General features: G+C 40.1%; 1 protein-coding gene across 1 annotated transcript in view; it reads left to right on the top strand.

The window, feature by feature from the left end:
* Positions 1-22,195, top strand: part of ghrhrl (growth hormone releasing hormone receptor, like) — a 111,040-nt gene that overhangs the window by 50,194 nt on the left and 38,651 nt on the right. The window contains exons 2-5 of the mRNA XM_022685881.2: positions 729-834; positions 3,333-3,440; positions 12,217-12,308; positions 16,112-16,209. Coding sequence (XP_022541602.2) covers positions 729-834; positions 3,333-3,440; positions 12,217-12,308; positions 16,112-16,209 — 404 coding nt within the window. The remainder of the gene's footprint in view (positions 1-728; positions 835-3,332; positions 3,441-12,216; positions 12,309-16,111; positions 16,210-22,195) is intronic.

The raw sequence follows: 22,195 nt of genomic DNA, 5'->3' as shown, positions 1-22,195 counted from the left end.
AGATGCGCAAAGCTGATAGAGAAATACTCCAAAGCACTTGCAGCTGTAATTGCAGTGAAAGGTGTCTCTACTAAGTAATGATATTAAGGGGCTGAATATTTTTGCACATCAGATTACTATTTTATTAAAATAAAAAAAAAACATGTATCATTTTTATTCCACTTCACAATTATGTGCTACTTTGTGTTGGTCTCTCACTTAAAATCTCATTAAAATAAATTTAGGTTTTTGGTTGTAAGGTGACAATACGTCAATTTTAAACATTGGATTAATCACAACAATATTCTGTGATCAATCAAATCAAATAAAAATATAACTTTTTGTTTAAAAAGTAGAGCAGCACTGCTGTATCTGATCCAGTTTTGCAACCACAAAACTCACTAACACACTAATCACAACCGCATCAGTGTCACTGCAGTGCTGAGAATGATCTCCCACCCAAATGATAGCTGCTCTGTGGTGGTCTATCTTGTAGGGTCCTGGGCATTAAAGGACAGGGTGAAAGGAGGATAATAAAAGTGTGCAGAGAAACAGATACTACAGGACTACAGTCTGTAATTAAAGAACTACAACATGCACCTATACGTTCAGGGTAGTTTATTAACTGGACAGCATCTGGAGGAACAAAGTGATGATTTTAAGGTTGATTGGTGTATATGTGAATACAGTAAATTATAAACCAATCATTTATGCTGGGATGCTCTCTCTCTCTCTCTCTCTCTCTGTAGGTGTGGTCGAGTTTGCACCCAGAGTGTGAGTACATATTCCAGCTAGAGAAAGAGGAGCAGCGGTGTCAGCGAGAAATCAATGAACACAGGAACCTCAGCAGCACAGGTCAGACACCTTTCAGTATCAGAGTTAAGTGTTTAAGAGGTGTAAACCGCTCCCCCTCTGTGATCCCATTAGAACTGACAGAACATTGATCCTTTGAGCAGTTTCACTGCAGTTTTTATGCTGTGCTCCATTTGAAAGTCAGAGTTTTCCAGTTTTAAGTGGGAAATACTGTGCCTTTTGGCCACAAAAACTTAAATCAAATTTTCCCAGCATAGTGATTTTGTATTTTTACTTTTTCTATCTTGCCATGTGTCCACCCCATCATGACAAGCTGCCTGACAGAGTAGACAAGGACAGGGTGGACAATTCTAGCAAACTTTTGGCATTGAATGAAAACATGGTTGACCTGGACCTCGCAATTGTCAATGATGACCTTGTTCTATTTCAAGGATAGATTAAAATTTTCTAAAATGATTTTAAAGGCACACTATGCAACATTTTCTCAGTTAATTAAATAATTTCATACTGTTTTACATGATTAAATGATTCATTAAAGGTCGAATAAAGGTTCTCCCAGCTGCCCTCGTGGTCTGTAGGGGTAAAAACGTGCTTGCAAGTTCAGGAGCCCATCAGCTCACCAGTCTTACTGCAAGAGTCAGTATTGCTATACAGCAAACCACCTGGCTATAGCTGTAGACATGTAGATTTAGCACAGCGAAAACAGTAAAATCCAGAGCCAAAGCAGCCAGAAAAAGCAGTACTCAGTACTGGTAAAACAGAGCGTTTCTATAATAGTTTTTGCTCTGTTTTGATTGTTTGTTGTTCCCAAATTTTCTCCCCAATTTAGGCACAGTCTCATTGAACAGCTTGGCAGATCTGTTACATCAGCTAACAGATGCCTGTATTGACCAGCATCTCCCTGAGTAACAGGACTAACCAGAGAGATGTTCTTCTGGCCACAGATGGCTGTGGCGTCACCATGAATCAAACTGGCAATCCCATAATTATAGGGCAAACATTCACATGACTGTGCCACTAGGGAGCCCCTAATAGTGTCACTGTAAACACTTGACTTGAAATTAGGCCAATATAAAATGCTAAAGTGGGGGGTTACTGAGTCTTTTCAGTCAATTTAGTTCAGTCAAAGGTTTTATTATTTTAATATTTTTATGTTTTCACCTCAAAAAATATATATTTATATATAAAAATTCAAAAACATTAGTAAATGAACTGCAGCTGAAATTGATTACATATCATTTAAGACATTCAGCCTGTGGATCTCTGTCAATTTGTTTATTATTTCTTTTTATTAACAATTTAAAACACTGAACACCATATGGCATCCCCGGACTGGAAGGTTTTGACTAAAGTAAGGAGCTGATTATTTGTTGGGATTTTAACTTGCTACACTTGATAAGCAGCATTTAGACTGTAAGCTGTACTGTACTCTGTGAGGTGTTTAGGTCGCTCTTATCTGGGTGTTGTTAACTTGCTGTTTCTGAGGCTGGTAACTCTGATAAACGTATGATGTGCAACAGAGGTCATCATGTCTTCCTGACTGCACTTGAGGATACTTTTAAAGTTCTTGATTTTTTTTTGTATTGACTGACCTTCATTTCCTAAAGTATATTTTCTTTACTTAATTAAGTAGTTCTTGCCATAATATGGATTTGAACATTACTCACATAGAGGTTTTCACTGTATTTCAACTCTACCTCTTCAAAACTTTACAACTGATGCTCTCAAACAAATTAAAAGACAAGAAATTCAAGTAACTAACTCTTAACAAATTTAGCACATGCAGCTGTTAAAGCTCCACTAGGTAGGTTTGAGATTTTGTGCTCGTGGGCTCCCCCTACAGTTGCAGAGTGTAATAAACGTTTCATTAGAACTAAAGGTCGGAAAGCAGGTCGCAGCTCTCGCGAGCGTTGGTTGCGGCCGCCTCGGAAAACTTACAGAGTCTGGTTTGAGCTCAGAGGAGCTCCGGCACAGACACGAGGGCACCGCTATTCCTCCTATTACACATCAATGCAGCGCTGCAGTGAGTTTCAAGCTGTAAATTCACTTCTTTTAAAAGTTCAATAATCAAGGAAATCCTACCTAGTGGGGCTTTAACTGTTTATGTTTTTCTTCATAGTTTGGATGACTAGTTTTAATCTACAATGCAGAAATGTAAAAAAAAGTTAAAATGTTCTTTTTTTGACAAGTACAGTATATAAATAATTTTATTGTGTTATTATTGAGATTGAGATTAATATTATTATTATTTAGCAGCAGCTTTCAGTTGCTTGGAGAAATCATGAGTTGGAGTTGGCACACTCAAATTCACTTTATCTGAGAGAGTGGAGAGTGTAAAATGGAATGACAAAGAGCTGCTGCCAGTCGCTGCCCACCGCAGAATGCCAGCAGGCATATGCCATTACACATTACAGCATAACTCACAACTTAGCAGATTCGTCACGCTGCTGTTCTCACAATCTCACTCTGCATATGGAGGAATGATTATTTTTTTATATTTGTATATATTTATGTGTGTGTGTGTGTGTGTGTGTGTGCAGGCTGCCTCCCGGTATGGGATTCTGTAGTTTGCTGGCCGAGGGCAGCAGTTGGAGAGACTGTGCACTCCCCCTGTCCTGCTGTCTTCTCTCTCTTCAGCAACAGCACAGGTACAGTGATCGCATCATCATTACTGCAACACCTACACACCACATTCAACTTTCACCACTGCCCAACTAAGAGGCACTCTTTTGGCCAGAGTACCTCCTGGTGAGAGATCTTTGACTGCTAGATACGCCTCTAAGACTCAAATGGATAAGATTTTTGAAATTTTTTGGAAATTTGCAAGCCAAAAGCTTCTGCCGTGTTGGCGATCCTGAAACCCGAGTCGCAGTGGAGACCAGAGGAGGGAGAAAGACTGTGGAGAGACAGCCTACTCATTTAAATAGGTCCCTCATTGGTCCCACCCTGGCTAGGTGTAACCCAGCCCTTTTACAATAACCACACCTTTTTGAATAGAACTGAATAACGTTTTTAAAAACGAATTCTGTGGGGATATACAAATGTGACAATATAAGCAGAGGTTACACTAGCTGTTGCATTTAAATAAAAGAGGTAGAATTACAGTATATTAGAAAAAAACGTGATTGAGATGTGCCTGTTCTGCCATTGAAACCTATGGGGACGGGTGGGGTTACACAGCTTTCTGCAACCGAACAGCAGGGGGCGCCCGACCTGTGGTGGCTTCACTTTTGAGAGACGATGCTCTGTCCAGTTATACACAGTCTATGGTCTAACCCCTTCTCAGCGTCCTGATGAAGGGGCTACACATTGCTTAGTCATAAAACGGAGCTAATGCTGGATTAGTTCAATAATTAGCTACCTATCATAGAATAGCAACTGCAAAATAAGACAAATATTGTGTCCTATCATATTAAAAAGCCTTTTTAAAGGCTGCGCTTCGTTGTGAAACTAATTTACAATAATAGGCCGCCTGACTGGTGAGTTTTTGTGTGTACTTAATGTTTTGGCTGCCCTGGCATAGCTTACTGTAGGCATACAAATGACTGATCTTTGTTGAACGGTTGTACTTGTAGGAAAATTAGGCATTAATTGTTGGGTCTATTGTATACTTCTGTTGTTTGTAGTTGTATTAGTGGGCTGTTGATGTGTATTAAGATAATATAAGTCGAGAATACGTAGTTATCGTAATATTTATCTATGTTTCAGTTGGGGGTGTTGCAGAAGGGTTACCCACTTTATTAACTGCACGCCACTGTGTAATGGCGTTTTGAAATGGTTACCATGGTATTGATAACTTGTTACTACTGTTAAAGTACCCAGTGTGGTTGGCTAGGTGGCTGCTGGGCTGTGATATTTGCTTTGGGATACCTTATGTTGATATCTGTGATGTTGCTAAGTGGTTGCTAGGCAGGTGCATGGGTATACAAGGCAGTCGTTGTGGTTCTGCTAGATGGTTGACGCTACATGATGTTGGTGGGTGGTTGCTGTGGTATACACAGTGCTTTTAGATTTAGGTGCTCTTATCTTGAGTTCTGTTAACTTGCTGCTTCTGAGGCTGGTAACTCTGATAATCGAATTCTGTGCAACAGACTTAACTCTTGATCTTTTTTTCCTGGGGTGGTCCTGATGAGAGCCAGTTTCATCATAATGTGTTTGATTGTCTTTACCTCTGCACTTGAGGATACTTTAAAAGTTCTTGACATTTTTTGGACTGACTGACCTTACTTAGTTCAGTAGTTCTTGCCATTATATGGATTAGAACATTACTCAAATAAAGCTATTCACTGTATACCAACTCTACCTCTTCACAACTTTACAACTGATGCTTTCAAACACATTTAAGCTGCTAGAAAGGAGCAAGAATGTGGCTAGATGGTAACGATGGTATTGGTAGTTTCTAGGCAGTTGCTAGGATGTCCAGTTTGGTAATATGCTGTAATATGTGTTAGAAGTAAATGTGTTGTAGATATAATCGCTTCTGCATATCACTACCACTGTAAATGTGGAATTGTGTTTTTCTACAATAAACAATTTCACAAAATCAAAAATCTAAAAAAAAATTGTTTTTATATTCTTTTCTTCCAATGATCAAGAATCACAAACAGGAAAACATCTAAACATGAACCAGCGGCAAGACGTAGACTATTTTACACATCAAGTACTCTGCACTGCCACCAGCTGACCTATTTCCCATCCCTCACTGAGAAACTATTAATCAATAGAGCAAAAATGCCACACTGCAATCAGCTAATCAATAGCTTCTATTCATGTATTGCACCACACAATTACTCATTAATGAGGAGTGAATGAAGAGCTTCCAGAAGCCCAACAAGCATTCTGCAGTTCAAATCAATCACATCATCATGTAGGTTTGATTCGATTGAAATCATTCATGTAAAGGGAAGTAATGGCAGCTGATGATCGCTGCTCATCAGCTGCTCTGGATCTGCCCAAGCTCCTGCCACAAAACTGGCTGGATAAAGTGAATAGGTACCCTGTAAAATTACTGGAAATACCATTTAAACAAGCTTTTTTTTGTGAAATATTTACTGATAGACATTTTCAATTAGGCCACTGTGCTAGCTATCGCTATGTTGCAGTGTTTAAACAGGCACGATTTTAGTTAGGGGAAAGATAGGGAAACTGGTGCATCTTGTTATTCCTGGTTAATCGTTAATGGCAAACCAGATTTACAGCATTATGTATCTTTAAAAACAAAAAAAGCATATTATTTATTATAGGGTGACCATATTTTCATTTGGGTAAACCAGGACACCTGAGAGCGGGGGAGGTGGGGGTGGGGTCGCTAAAAGACGTCAACACCTAATTTGCATAATGTTTTTGAAGCTGTAAAGGATTAAGGTTATGGGAGTGAAAAAAGTGTGTGAAAACCTCCTAAATATGTTAGAAATGATACAAATGAACAACATCTGTTGGTTTTTAAATAGGCCGTCACGTCTTTACCTCTGCACTTGAGGATACTTTAAAAGTTCTTGACATTTTTTGGACTGACTGACCTTACTTAGTTCAGTAGTTCTTGCCATTATATGGATTAGAACATTACTCAAATAAAGCTATTCACTGTATACCAACTCTACCTCTTCACAACTTTACAACTGATGCTTTCAAACACATTTAAGCTGCTAGAAAGGAGCAAGAATGTGGCTAGATGGTAACGATGGTATTGGTAGTTTCTAGGCAGTTGCTAGGATGTCCAGTTTGGTAATATGCTTAGAAGGTGGTTGCTGTAATTATAATATAATATTACATTGCTAAGTGGTTACAGTTGCTGTGGTTGCTAAGATGGTTGCTATGATATCTAAGGTATTTGTTGGCATGTGACCATGTGGTTGATTGGGTGCGACTAATATATTTGTATCATTGTGACATAAAAAGGGCACACTCCATTCATTACAAATAAAAAACATAAACAAATTTCCAGTCAAAATCCTCCTTCAATTAGAGTAAACAATTTAGAATTAGAACAACACAGCATAACATATTAATATTTATCTGTATCACTCATCACAATAGGGCTGTCCCTAATGATTATTTTTTAAACGATTATTCTAACGATTATTTTTTTCGATTAGTCGACTAATCTATTTATTGAGAAACATATTTAAATAACTATTATTTTACGTTTTAAAGCAAACGATAAATTACTATATTTATATATAATAACAACAACAACAACAACACAAGCCTACTAAACCAAACCCCACACTTATAATCACTTACATGTACAACACGTTGTTTAGATCTATTACGCTAAAAATGGATAAGCTCCCATACACCACCTCCGTGTGTTGTTTTCTGTGACCGCTAGATTTTGTGACCACTGGCAAGTAGAGGTGGGCGATACCGGGAATTTTGGTATCGATCCGATACCAAGTAAACGCAGGGCCAGTATTGCCGATATCGATACTGATACCGATACTTTTTAATATTTAAGCTTTATAGATCCAAATGATCCAAAAACCTAGGATATAATTTCACCAAACATTGTAAGTGATAACAAAATACTTTAGTATCACAATCAACATTTTTTTTAGAAACAATGGAACAGTAACAAAACAAAGTTTAAATATAAAAAAAATTCTCCCCTCACTAGACATCTTTTCTAGTTCTTTGTTTCTTTGTTTCTTTTTTTTAATAGAATTGTCATTTGGAAAAACAATAAAAAATAAGGAATTGTTTTCCTTTCAGTGTAATTCAAATGCAAGTTTTTCTTAAATAAACAGAGTGTAAAAAAATATCACTCAACACTAATCTCCTGAGGTAGAGGCGTGTCGACTCGAGGAGAGCGCTGGGTGGGCGGGGCCAGGCTGAGCCTACCTGCTGGCTTTGCTGAGCCATGTGACGCATGTGCAACAACAAGAGACCAGAGAGTAGACTGTGGTGAATCTCGTGCGAAGCAGTCAGTGCGTGCGGCAGAGAAAAAAGCTTGAATATCGATATTTTTACACGAGTATTGCTCAATACCAATACCAGCGTTGGTATCGATATTATCGATATTTGGATCGATCCGCCCACCTCTACTGGCAAGTAGTTCTCAGCAGACCGGTGCACTGGCCAATTCGAAACGTGTTCGTTTCTAATGTTTACCCCGACTGGCCAAAACAGTTAAGTTTAGGGCTGAGGGTAAGGTGTAGGTATAGAAAGCTTCTGTTTTGCCAATGAACGCTCATAACCGTGAGCACTGGTCACAAAATTCCGACGGTGACAGAAAACGGTGTAACACCGCAGCGCCGACGGCTCTAGCTAAAATAACTTAAGGCAGCTAGCTTAGCTAAACACCTGAACTTATGAATAATGCTACTGTTTCTGGAAACTGCGAAATGCCATGCACAAATATAAACCAAAAATGTATAATTTCTGCCTGTGGCAGGTTTAAAACCTTTGGTAGACAGCCTTAAGTCTTTTTAAGGACACCCGCGGAGACCCTGATGTAAACGGTAACTTACTGTGTGACTCTGTTGACATAGTGCTCCTGGATGTTTGCGCTTCAAGTGCTCCTGCATAGCAGTTGTGCTACTGTGATAGACCATCCCCATTTTGCACATATGGCAGAGGACCACATTGTTGCCCTTTTGCGTGAAATGCTCCCAAACTTTAGATGCCCGCTGGCGTTTTTTTGTAGCTGGAGATCGCTCTCCGGAGTCCATGCTCTCCACAGGCACCGCCATGTTTACGACGCGCCGACGCGCGTTATGCAAATCGATGTATTTTCGTAATCGATGACGTCGATTATGTCGACGCGTCGCCCCAGCCCTACATCACAAATTTACACACTCTTCAAGATAAGGTAAATCAACACTGATACTTCATCCTCAACCAGCAAACTATTAATATCATCTGCTTGTTCTGAGCTGTTTCATCTATTGTGCCCTCAAAGAAACTATTAGTGAAAACACGCTTTACCCACCACCTGCATCCAGCTAATCAGTAACCGCGCGCCACCCGCAACCACCTCATCAATACTGCCACGTCCCCTCACTACAGGGCTTCTCTCCTTTCCACAGGAACTTCTGTAAATACAGACAAAGAAAAACATGGCTTTAATTTGGCTTCACTGAAGAAGGTTAAAAGACACAGAAAGACAGACTGGTGCCAGTGGAACGCTCATACATATTTGAAGCAAACTAAAAAGCAATCCAGGGCACGTCCCTTTGTAGCAGTGGGCTCTATTCCCTGAACAGCGACAGAACTGGACATGTTAGGTGGGAAAGAGAAGGACACCACAGAGGGCCACCCAGAGGACCTGCATTTATTTCACATCAAATCTAGGCTTCCTCACACAAGTACAAACACACACACACACACGCACTGATCTGAGCGAGAGACACCATTGAGAACTATACGCTCACACACAGAGTGTATAGCTGTCAAAGGAATAAAGGAAGAAGACAAAAGAAGCCCGTCTCATTCTTACAGCTTTTGGTAAAATCGTTGCCGTTCTTATCAAAACAACTATTGCACGTCTGCGTCAGTGCATTTGATTAATTGGCCGATATAGTTCAGTTTCTTTATGTAGTCTGTTTTGCATGTATACACTGTCCTACAGCGGCTTTACCAAAATCCAGGCCCAGACATTTAATGAGCAAAACCAGGCCAGGGAAACACAATAGACTCAAAGAACCTCAAATCAGAAAAGATTTGGGTGTAGCATGAAAAATGCAATAAATCAAAAAAAAAAAACAGGGCAGTCTTTTTTGCATTTGTCTTGGTATGAGGTTCTCACTTCTCTGATGCAGCACTGAAGCAGAAAAGTACAATAATATGCTTGGAGAAACATGATGGCTTCAAAATAACATCTTTCCAGGGGCAATTTTGCATGTTTTAACAAGACAATGCAAAACCACCTAATGCACATATTACAAAAGCATGGCTGTGGAAAAAAATGGTGCAGATACTGACTGGCCTGATCTTAGAAAATGAGTGGAGAATTCTGAAAAGAAAAATGTGACAAAACCCGAAGACTAAACATCTGAGCTTTCGATTACATTTATGCAAAAAATCTAGAACATTCTATATGGTTCTTAAACGTTTAAGCTCTATTAAATGTGTTGTAGATATAATCGCTTCTGCATATCACTACCACTGTAAATGTGGAATTGTGTTTTTCTACAATAAACAATTCACAAAATCAAAAATCTAAAAAAAAATTGTTTTTATATTCTTTTCTTCCAATGATCAAGAATCACAAACAGGAAAACATCTAAACATGAACCAGCGGCAAGACGTAGACTATTTTACACATCAAGTACTCTGCACTGCCACCAGCTGACCTATTTCCCATCCCTCACTGAGAAACTATTAATCAATAGAGCAAAAATGCCACACTGCAATCAGCTAATCAATAGCTTCTATTCATGTATTGCACCACACAATTACTCATTAATGAGGAGTGGATGAAGAGCTTCCAGAAGCCCAACAAGCATTCTGCAGTTCAAATCAATCACATCATCATGTAGGTTTGATTCGATTGAAATCATTCATGTAAAGGGAAGTAATGGCAGCTGATGATCGCTGCTCATCAGCTGCTCTGGATCTGCCCAAGCTCCTGCCACAAAACTGGCTGGATACAGTGAATAGGTACCCTGTAAAATTACTGGAAATACCATTTAAACAAGCTTTTTTTTGTGAAATATTTACTGATAGACATTTTCAATTAGGCCACTGTGCTAGCTATCGCTATGTTGCAGTGTTTAAACAGGCACGATTTTAGTTAGGGGAAAGATAGGGAAACTGGTGCATCTTGTTATTCCTGGTTAATCGTTAATGGCAAACCAGATTTACAGCATTATGTATCTTTAAAAACAAAAAAAGCATATTATTTATTATAGGGTGACCATATTTTCATTTGGGTAAACCAGGACACCTGAGAGCGGGGGAGGTGGGGGTGGGGTCGCTAAAAGACGTCAACACCTAATTTACATAATGTTTTTGAAGCTGTAAAGGATTAAGGTTATGGGAGTGAAAAAAGTGTGTAAAAAACATCCTAAATATGTTAGAAATGATACAAATGAACAACATCTGTTGGTTTTTAAATAGGCCGTCACTTTTTTACAGTAACTTCATTTTTACGTGAATTACATAAATGAGTTTTTTTTTGCCGTGTTCTTAAATGTTATTATAAGAGCAGCAGTCAGCCGAAAGTGTTAATTTACCCTTTTTTAAGGGTTTTTGTTTGTTTTATTCTATTATTTTTTTTACGTTTTCTGTATTTTTAAAGCTATCGTAGACAAATTGTTCAATGGTTCAATAGATATTTAGCTTTTTACAAAGAGGCAGACACTGTGAAGGTGAGTGACAGGCTACGTGGTGAACTTGGTGAGTAACTGACTGAGACTGTGTAAGTTAAGGCTGAAGAGAGCGTGTGTTCATCTCGAGTCGCCAAATGTTTCCAATAACACCACAAAAACTCGCTAGATTCGTTGGTATTCGCTTTTTTTTTCTTTTCTTTTTTTCACAAAAAAGTCGCTAAAGGGGCTGAAAATTGGCTAAATATAGCGACATTGGCAGCACTGACTGACAGTCACACTGTCTTCATTCTGATTAAGAACAGGGCTGCTCTCACTGACGCGACCCTAATTTATTACATATCTGGTAGCTAATGCTAGGCTAGCTGGCTAAATATGCTGTTAGTTTGTTCTTTTGGTTGTTTAAGGTGTCTAAATGCTGATAACAAGTTAACTTTTTATTAGCTATTTTATAAGCTGATATGGAGCAACTCTCTAACATCTTCAGTAACTACGAGTAATGACAGTTATATATTTTAGCTAAAGAAGCTTCTATACTAAACCATTCTTCTATGTAAGAAAGTTCCATTAGATATTTAATAACAGTAATGTATTCATATTTAAAAATGAGGATGTTCTACTGTACTTCTTGTCTTGCAATTTTTTAAATTAAGAATAATTTAAAAAACATTTTGAAGTAATTATAAAATCCTCGTTTTACAAAACCTTGTCAGTTTCTTTCCAAAGTTTATATGGATGGCTTCAGACCATTTAGCCCTAAACATTTTAAAGAGCGTTAAAGAGTGTTGCCAAGATAGCAATGGACGTCTGACTAAAACTGTTGTCAGCATTTATTTCTAATAATACTCATAAAACTAATATAACATTATACTAATGCCAGAAACACTGATAATTCATCGAATAAACATAAAGTAACTGGCGAATAAACTTTGCTAACATGTTTATTTCAATTTAATTATAATAATTTTCTGGAGAGTTAAGTTGCTGGGATCATGTTGATCCAGAGCATAAGGGGTATTAATATATTTGAGGATGGTAGGAGGGTTAAACTGATAAATGGAAACTAATTAAGTTTTTTATGTCTAATCTAAGATCTAAGATTAGTACTGATTTTTGCACAGTTTAACCATTTAAACCTTTATTAATGGTCCTGCAGGTACAGTGAGTCGTAACTGCACCAGTGCGGGGTGGACACACCCTTTCCCCCCGTATCATGAGGCCTGCAGCGTGGAGGACGACATCCCAGAGGTCAGTTCAACACACAGATTTTAATTTATTTTTTGAGGTTTATGCAAATGTCACGGTTTGTGGAGATTGCCTGATGTCAGAAGAAAATGCAATCCTCAGAATTTAACTGCTAAATTTAATTTATTAGCAGGTTTAATATGTGTATGTGTCTACAAATATTTTGTAGACAAATATTTTTTGTAGAGCAGACAGGTTGATTGTGGGTTCCTCCTGTGAAAGATCATGTAATCCTTGATCGTGTCTCATTTCACCGATCAGACATAATTAGGATGCAAAAAAAGATTCCTGATTGCTGTGTAAAGAGTACAACAGTCTGATGACTCTGAAAGTCAAGCAGTGTGTGCATTGCAATACACACTCGCATCATGACCTTTAAAATCATCAGCAGATTCCTTTTGTTTTTTTTACTACCATGTTTGCATGTGTTATAATCATCACCAGTCGTCATCACTGTTGTCATTATCATCATCAGCAGCAGCTATCTGAGATTTCCTCCCCCTGAAAAGCTGAACAGAGTCAAAGAGCAGCTAATTAGCTGCAGCGTTCCCTAATGGGAATCTTTGCTTGTTAATTCAGGACTATACTTCGAGGCTGACATGATTATTTAATTCAGTATTCTTTTTTTAACCTCATGCTTTGAATAATTGCCATGCTGCAGTCTCTAGGGCACAGTCCTTGAATAGAATGATACATCGTAGAAATGCAAATACTCATTCATTTGTTTTTTGTTTATGCTGTCACTCATTCATTCAGTTCAGTATTCATTAATTAGCACTGCAAGAATGCTGGGGTTAATACTAGCAGGTAACATAATATTATATAAAATGAGCTTGGCTTAAATACTACATGAGAAAAAATATTGACTTTATATTTTCCTTACCTTCTCAGGCTTTATCACCCTGGTACAGGTTCATTTCTATTCATAAGATATATGCCCTCTTGTCCTTAGAGAACACAGGTTATGTGCATACAGTATCATGTCCTTTGACTCCTATGACATGAGGCATTTCAGCATACACTGTGTCAAACTGTAATGACAAATGGACCAATATCAATGCTCTAATTTTACAAATGCATGGGTATTGCCACACAGTGAAATACAATGTAGCTGAGCTTATTGCATTACAATAAAGAGATCAAGTGCAGTATAATGTAATGTAATAATGGTTTTGCATTTAATTTTGCCACTTATTCTGCGTGTTAGTAAGGAAAACTAATGCATTTTGTGGATTGCATTTATATTTTTCCAAGGTAGTGTCTGCTTTTCAATTTGGCACTAATTCTTCGCCTTTCTTAATAAGAACACTTTTACAGACTGTTAAACATGGTGGTGGTAGCATCATGTGCTGGTTCACGAGGACCTGCCTCTTTATAAAGTGTGGGAGTTGGGAACCACCGCTCTATAAAGTATAACAATATACAAAATAGCCAGTTTTCAAGCTTTTTTTAGTCCACTGACATGCAAGAGGAGGTTTGTAATAAGGAGTGTAAGAAAACAATGAATATTGTAATATTTTGTTTTGCAATAGTGTATACATTTTCTAAAACACATCATTTATTTTTAATTATTAGTTTAGATGTTAAGAATGGTGGTGGACGGTGGTAAATGTTGTGTTGTGTTTAAACTACAACACACTGTATAGCAGTACTCAGAATTCAGAATTGATAGAAAGAACCTTTCTTTTATTCAAGTTTTATAAATATGATAGTGTGTTTTTATATTATAATATATATATTTTTAACATTTGGTTTAAACAATTTCATAATGTCTTGTTTATATATCTGGCTAATATTGCAGTATATTAGTATATTGAATCCTAATCTATGTATCACAATGTGTATCCTATCACACATTTCTTGCCTATACACAGCCCTAGATGTCATAGTTTCATTTCAAATTAAATGAATTGAATTCAAAACTTGAGGAATTCCAGTCCAGGTCTATGGTAATTACTGCATCACCCTACTATAATTGCTTTTCTTTGTCACTCAATCAATTCATCATTCTGTTACTGTCAGAATAGATTGATGGTGTGTAATTGCTACTCGTCTCTGTCTTTTTCAGGGTAACCTTACCTTTTTTACCTCAAGCAGTTCAGCACTACATTTTGTAGTGTATTTGCCCCCTTACAGATTTCTTTTTTTATTCCATTTTTGATCCAAGTCATCCTGGCCTGGCTCTGGTTATGTGAAAGTATTTGCCAACTAAACCTAATAACTTGGTTGTGACACCATTGGAAGCAACAACTTCAATCTATGATTGAATTAACTGTGATTAACCACATTTTTGCAAAGCTCAGTTCAATTTCTCTAGCCACAACCAGGCTTGATTATGGCTAAATCTGTAGAATCAAGGAATTATTTAATAGAACTTGTCTGACAACATGAAGCAGGATAGAATATCTCAAAAAGCAACACAGTATGAACAAATCTACAGAAATTCAAGAACAGAAAATCCGAAAAAATCATTGACATCTTTCAGTCTGGAAAAGGCCACAAAGTCATTTCTAAGGCTTTGGGACTCCAGCGGACCACAGTGAAAGATACTATTAACAAATGCAGAAAACATGGATCAATGCTGAACCTTCCCAGGAGTGACTGGTCTCAAAATTACTCCAAAAGAGAATGGACAACTTATCCATGAGGTTGAAAAAGAACCCAGAGCAAAATCTAAAGAACTGCAGGTGTTACCTGCATGTTCACAATTAAATAAAAAAAAATGTTTCCATGGGAGAGTTTCAGGACAAAAACTACTGCTGACCAAAAAGAACACAAAGGCACGTCTCATATTTGCCAAAAAATCTTGATGATCCCCAAACATGTTGGTGGTATTGTCTAGGGCTGCTTTGCTGCCTTAGAACCTGAACAACTTGCTGTAATTGATGGAACCATAAATTCTGGTTTCTACCAGAAAATCCTAAAGAAAATGTCCAGCCATCAGTTCAGGCGTATCCAGGTTCAGCAGCAGCACCATGATCCAAAGCACACCAGCAGGTCCACCTCTGAAAGGCTAAAAAAATAAAAGGATGGTTTTGGAGTGGCCTAGTTAAAGTCTGATTAAAATGCTGTGGATAATCTTAAACAGGCTGTTCAAAATTAAAAACCCTCGAATGTGGATGATTTAAAACAATTCTGTAAAGAAGAGTGGACAAAAATTCCTTCACAGCGCTGTGAAAGACTTGTTGCCAGTTGGCACAAATGCTTGATTGCAGTTGTTGCTACCAAGGGTGGTCCAACCAGTTATTAGATTTAGGAGGCAAATACTTTTTCACACAGGGTCAGGTTAGGTTGCTTAATAAGGAAAATCATCATTTAACAGCTTTTTGCATTTATTCAGGTTATAGTTGTCTGATATTACAATGTGTTTGTTAATCTGAAAAACTTAAGTATGATAAAAATATATTATATTACATATTAAACAATCTATTGCTAATGCTGATTAACACCAATCAGCGTTACCAATGCTGGTGTTCTGACTGAAGACCAGAGTAATGTATATCAACATATATCAATCAGCTGAACTTACCCTATCTAACCAGCATAGGGACATCATTCTGATATCAAAAATATATCATGATGTGTATCATATTAACAAATTCTTGCCAATACACAGGCCTAGATGTCATAGTTTCATTTCAAATCAAGCATGATGGATTTAAAACGTGAGAAACTCCTGTCTAGGTCTATAAAGAGTACTGTAACACCCTACTGTAATTGCTTTTCTGTGTCACTCAATCACTTCTTCATTCTATTACTGTCAGAACAGATTGATGGTGTGTAATTGCTACTTGTCTGTGTCTCAGGAGTCATATTTCACCACGGTGAGACTGATCTACTCCATCGGCTACGGCGCCTCTCTCTGCTCACTCACTGTCGCCGTGCTAATCCTGGTCTTCTTCAGGTATTTCATACTTCTGGATCAATATTAATATATGCTGCCTTTTATGTCGCCCCTTTAAGAAAATATTAACATCAGTGACATCACAAGCTACACACTGTTTTATTTTCAAGGGTCTGAATACACTTAAATACATGTTTAGCAATTAATCATTAATTTCACATAAAATAATTAAACTTAAAGGAGAAGTTTGGTGTGAAACAGGCTTACAATTCTAGTGATAGGGGCATAGCATTGCCCATGCCAAGAAATCGCTAAAAGTAGCTTAACACTTCACTGGTAGAATTCCTGTCATTTAAAACGTGACACTGAGAACTTTTTTGAAACTGCACAGGTAGTTTATTAAAGAACAGATATTCATGAATATTATACAGATATTTTCAGAAACAGATGGTATTTATGCATTTCCACAGAATCTGTTTCCTCATATCCGTCAACCTATCATGACTTAATTTTAAGATGGTGGCTCCCAGAAAACTATGCCTTTTTTAATAAGCTACCTGTGTACTTCCAAAGTTCTCAAAGAATTGTAAGACTTTTGGGAGTATCGACTAAAAGCGTTGTATTTCAGAATGCTGGGGACGAAAGGAGGTAGGCTATTGGACAAAAGTTTGTAACTGCTATCATGTTTCATTACAACCCACGTCCATTTCAAACCTGATTTCTCCTTTAAGCTCTCCACACTATTGTAGTGAAAAAAGATAATTCAAATAATGAATAATATAAACAATGTTTTTTTTTAAATGCCAGTTTTTGCTAAATTGTCCACCCTGTCATGCAGCTTGCCATCATAAGGTGGATGCATGCATAGCAAGAAATAATAAAGTGAAGCTGGAAATATATGAAATATGTGTAGTCTGAAGCCCCATTAATAAGATGAATTTTCTAAAGAATTATTTTATTATTATATTGAGGGCCAAAAGGCATAGTACTTTCATAATGACTGCTCTACCATTTTTTGCCAAGAGTCTCTGTGACCCTTGCCGCAGATATTTTCCCATGATAGCAGCTGCTTCAGAGTCATCTCTGATTTGCTGAAGTGCTCGTCTTTAGGCCTCCGTCAGAACATCTCCATCTCCTTTGATCTGAAACCTTTTATCTGAAAGCCCCCTTTTAAATGAATTATCTTCTCTGACCTCCGTGCTAAAAGCAAACTCAATCAGCGCTCAGCGCGAATGAAACAAAGGACCACCACTAACTCTATTTGTATGAGGACAGAACGTTATCCGGGTGCCTCTCTCTGGTTTGAGCCCCTGCGGACATTTGGGCAAATCTGATAACACCGAGTCGACTGAAAAGAGCAAATTAATTACCAGCATTCCACTGATCTCAGCCCTACTCCTCTGAGATCAACACAGCCACTAACAGATGTCATTACCATTTAACTGACATAGAAGAAACAGACTGTGGCATTTTGCTGGCCAGTGTATCAGAAAAAGGCTCTGTGTACAGAAATTGCAGTCATTTCCACTAAGGTGTGTTGATCCAGAGCAAACACCTTGATTAAAACAGGGATAATTACTCTAAATTGGCTAATTTGATTTGGGTCTCTCAGTTTACTCTCTTTAGGTTGGCTCCTAAGCATAAAGCCACTTTACTTAAAGTTTTTCTTTTAAATTAAAAGCAGAAATACAAAAGATATTGACTGTGACCTTAACAATACATAGATTAACTCTAATATTTTGTTGCAGGGCAAAGTGAACCATTTCAGAATTTACAATTACAAGGAAAATATATTTAATCAGTTTTGTAGCATAATCCAGAACCCTCCTGTAACAGTGGAGCAGACGGGAGGCGGATTTATATGCGGGTAAGACAGACTTTAATAAATAACAGATAAACAAATAAACAAACAGGGGAATAACAAATATAAATATGTACATAAACAAACAGGGAAAACCAACATAGAGCTAAGCTAAACAGATAAGTGACTAAACTAAACAGATAATAACAAAACAGGGCTATGGAATATATATACAAGGAATAAATACGTGAGTATGTACAAAACAAAGAAATAACGTGACTAACAACAAACTAGAAATAAACAAGAGCATGTAAATACAAGAAAGAAACGAGTAATAACTATAACGTGGTGACATACAAAATGGGAAGGTGCAAAGACTGACGGATAAACAGGAACTAAACTGTACTATATATAGGAACATGAAACACGTAGCTACAAATTAGACACATGTGACGGAAAATTACAGGAGAAACACAGGGGAACAGAGCCAGGCCATCACAGAATCCCTTCCCTAGCGCAGAGTGGTCCAGCGGTCTAAAGCGCTGCCACTATGAGCAGGAGGTCGCCGGTTCAAACCCCTGCTCATGCAGCTTTGCCATCAAGCTGCCGGCGTTAGAGGGAGCCCTGCTCCCTCTGGGTGGGTAGATGGCGCTCTCTCCCCACATCACTCCTACGGTGATGTCCACAGCACAGGGCGTCTGTGAGCTGATGTACCTCGGCAATGCTGCATCGGCAGCAGCTCGAAAAGAAGCGGTGGCTGACTTCACATGTTTCGGAGGAAGTATGTGTTAGTCTTCACCCTCCTGGTGTGTTGATAGGGGGAGTCCTAATGAATGGGTTGGGTAATTGGCCGTGTATATTGGGGAGAAAATGGGAAAAATTAGAAATAAAATTATAAAAAAAAGAATCCCTTCCCTAAACGCGCAGCTCCCGAGGCACATAAAAACGAACCCCGGGGGCCGGCGACGGGGAGAGGCCGGGAAAAACAAGAGACGAGACCGGGGACTTAACATGGGGCAGAAAAGGAGACTGAACTAAGGACTGGACAGGAGACTGGACAATGAAAGGAGACTGGATTGAGGACGTGATTGGAGACTGGACATTGGGCGAGACAGGAAACTGGAAACTGGACAGGGGACGATGACTGGACGTGAGAAATGACAGGTGACTGGACAGGACTGGACATGGGCGAGACGGGAGACTGGACGGGAAACAGGACAGGGGACGATGACTGGACATAAGACATGACAGGTGACTGGACAGGACTAGACATGGGAACAGGAACAAAAACATTGACAGGAACAGACACAAAAACGGTGACAGGAACAGGCACAGACAACTTAGTCCTGGGTGCAGGAACCGGCGTGGGTGTGGTGATGGACCTCGCTGGCGATGTGACGGCTTGGGCAGCTGGAGCTGGAGACGTGGCGACTTGAGCAGCTGGGGCTGGCGGTGTGACAACGAGCATCGCTGGCGTCGGGGCTGGAGCGGTAGGCACTGCTGGCACAGGAGCATGGGTGGTGTCGGGCACCGCTGGCATCATAGCAGGAGCAGTGGGCACCACTGGCATCGGAGCATGGATGGTGGGCACCCCTGGCACAGGAACATGGACAGTGGGCACCGCTGGCATCGGCACATGGGCGGTGGGCACCGCTGGCACAGGAACATGGAGTGTGTCTGTCACCGCTGGCATCGTAGCAGGAGCGGTGGGCACCACTGGCCTCGGCACATGGGCGGTGGGCAACGCTGGCACAGGAACATAGGCAGTGGGCACCGCTGGCACAGAAGCATGGACGGTGTCGGGCACCGCTGGCATAGGAACATAGGCGGTGGGTACCGCTGGCACAGGAACATTGGCGGTGGGCACCGCTTACACAGACACATTGGCGGTGGGCACCGCTGACACAGGAACTCTGACATGAACAAACTTGGACCCTTGGGCAGTAGGTGTCTGCGTGGAGACTCGGGCTGCTGAAGAGTGCACGGAGACTTGACTTGAATTCACCGCAGCATATTCAGGTTCCAGGGTGGCAGGAGCAGTGGAGTGTAGCGCCGTTGCCATGGAAACCCTGGAGCGAAAATCTGCTGCCGCCGCGTGTGACTCGAAGTGCTGCTCGGTGGCCGCCGTGGAAGCTGGGTCTGCAGCCGTCAGAGAAGCGGGCGCCGCTGCAGCCGGAGAGGAGAGCGCCGTAGCAGCCGAAGAAACATGAGCCGTGGTAGCAGGGGATAATAACTGAGTTAGCCGTGTAGCCGTTGAGAAGCTTGGAGCTTCAGCCGCCGGAGATGCTAGTTGGTTAGCCGCTGAAGCTAGCTGAACTGCCGCCAAGACAGAGCGCGCCCTGGGAGGCGAGTGGACGGGAGGCGGCGTCTTGAGGACCAGCGCTGCTGGAGAACTCTCCGGGGTGTAGTCGGCCTCCTCCAGGAGACACGGAGGACACCTGAAAGCCGGGTGCAGGACAGCCCCCGCAGGAAGCGGCAAGAGGGCTCGCGTCTGAGGTCCACGTAATCCCAGAAATAGGAGTCCTCACAGCCCGCGTTTCTGTCCACCTTGCCTCCCCCATGGTTAGGAGTGAAGCCGAGAGCCCCAACAGTTAGCCCCCCCCAAGAAAATCCTCCGGATCTTGGGACCTCTTAGAGCGCCTTGGCCGAGGCCTTCTTCGGCCTCGGATTATCCTGCGCCGAGGTCCCAAAGGGGGCGTGGATAGCCAGCTCGCATCCAGCCCAAGGGTGACCCGCTAAATCCATTGGTCGGTCTTTTTGTAACGGTGGAGCAGACGGGAGGCGGATTTATATGTGGGTAAGACAGACTTATAAATAACAGATAAACAAACAGGGGAATAACGAATATAAATATGTACATAAACAAACAGGGAAAACTAACAAAGAGCTAAGCTAAACAGATAAGTGACTAAACTAAACAGATAATAACAAAACAAGGCTAGGGAATATATATACAAGGAATAAATACGTGAGTATGTACAAAACAAAGAAATAACTTAGAATAATTAATATTAATTAATTAATAATTTCTAGACTAACAACAAACTAGAAATAAACAAGAGCGTGTAAATACAAGAACATAGAAACGAGTAATAACTATAACGTGGTGAGACAGACAAAACGGGAAGGTGCAAAGACCGACAGATAAACAGGAACTAAAGAGTACTATATATAGGAACATGAAACACTGAACAGGAAGGAGCTACAAATTAGACACACGTGACGGAAAATTACAGGAGAAACACAGGGGAACAGAGCGAGGCCGTGACACCTCCTTGTTTCCTCAAATTTACTTGCACTATTTATCCTCAATTACCCCACCCACTTAATTTGTGTTTTCTCCAGTATTATTCATCATTATATACGTCAGAATCACCAGACGACGTAACAGGGTTAGAACAGCTCTTTCAAGAGTTAGAAATCCGCAAGGTAGATTTAGGCTTGTCAATAGAATTAGAACAAGATATTACTGAGGAGGAGATAGTAGAATTACCCCACACACTTAATAGGACTTCCCCTATAACTAGTAATGCTCCTAACACTAGGAGGGTGAAGGCCCCCATGGATCAGTCGTGCTGCTTGCCATCAGCAGCTGGAGTCAGAGAGAGCACAATTCACCTTGCTCTGTCTGACTCCAGCTGCTAATGGCAAGCAGCATGACTGATCCATGGGGTCAGTTTGATTCCATTTCAGAGATCTCCTACCTGCCTTCTGCATTTAATGGGGCCCCCTCATGCCTGCAAATATAAACAATATCCCAAAAATCCCTTGATCACCCCCCACCTCATTAACAAATAGTGCCACGATATCCCCCTCGTGAACAAATAGTGACACAGTCTCCCCTGCATCAACAAATAGCACTGCAATCTCCCCCTCAACAAACAGCACTGTGATCTCCACCTTGTCGACAAACAGAATCACAATCACCCCCTTAGCAGCAAATGGCTTTGGGTTCGTAACCCCATATCCCCCTTAAAAAACAGAGCAGCGCTTGTCAATAAATTGTGCCAAAACCGGCTCCTCAACAAACAGCTCCATGATCTCCCCCCTTACCAAACAGTGCTGCGTTATCCCGATCGCGAATAAAACAACGATGCAATCTCCACCTCAAAAACAAATACCGCTGCACGCATTTTCTCTGTAAACAACCCAATTACACCACCCCCTCCTCTTAACAAACTGCTCTGTGATCTCCCCCTTGTTAACAAAGAGCATCACAATCCCCCCTCATCAAAAAATAGCACC

This window comes from Astyanax mexicanus, chromosome 13 (assembly GCF_023375975.1).
Source record: "Astyanax mexicanus isolate ESR-SI-001 chromosome 13, AstMex3_surface, whole genome shotgun sequence".
NCBI classification, from domain to species: Eukaryota; Metazoa; Chordata; class Actinopteri; order Characiformes; family Acestrorhamphidae; genus Astyanax; species Astyanax mexicanus.
Note: the sequence above shows the minus strand (reverse complement) of the source record. Positions and strands in the feature narration are given on the sequence as shown.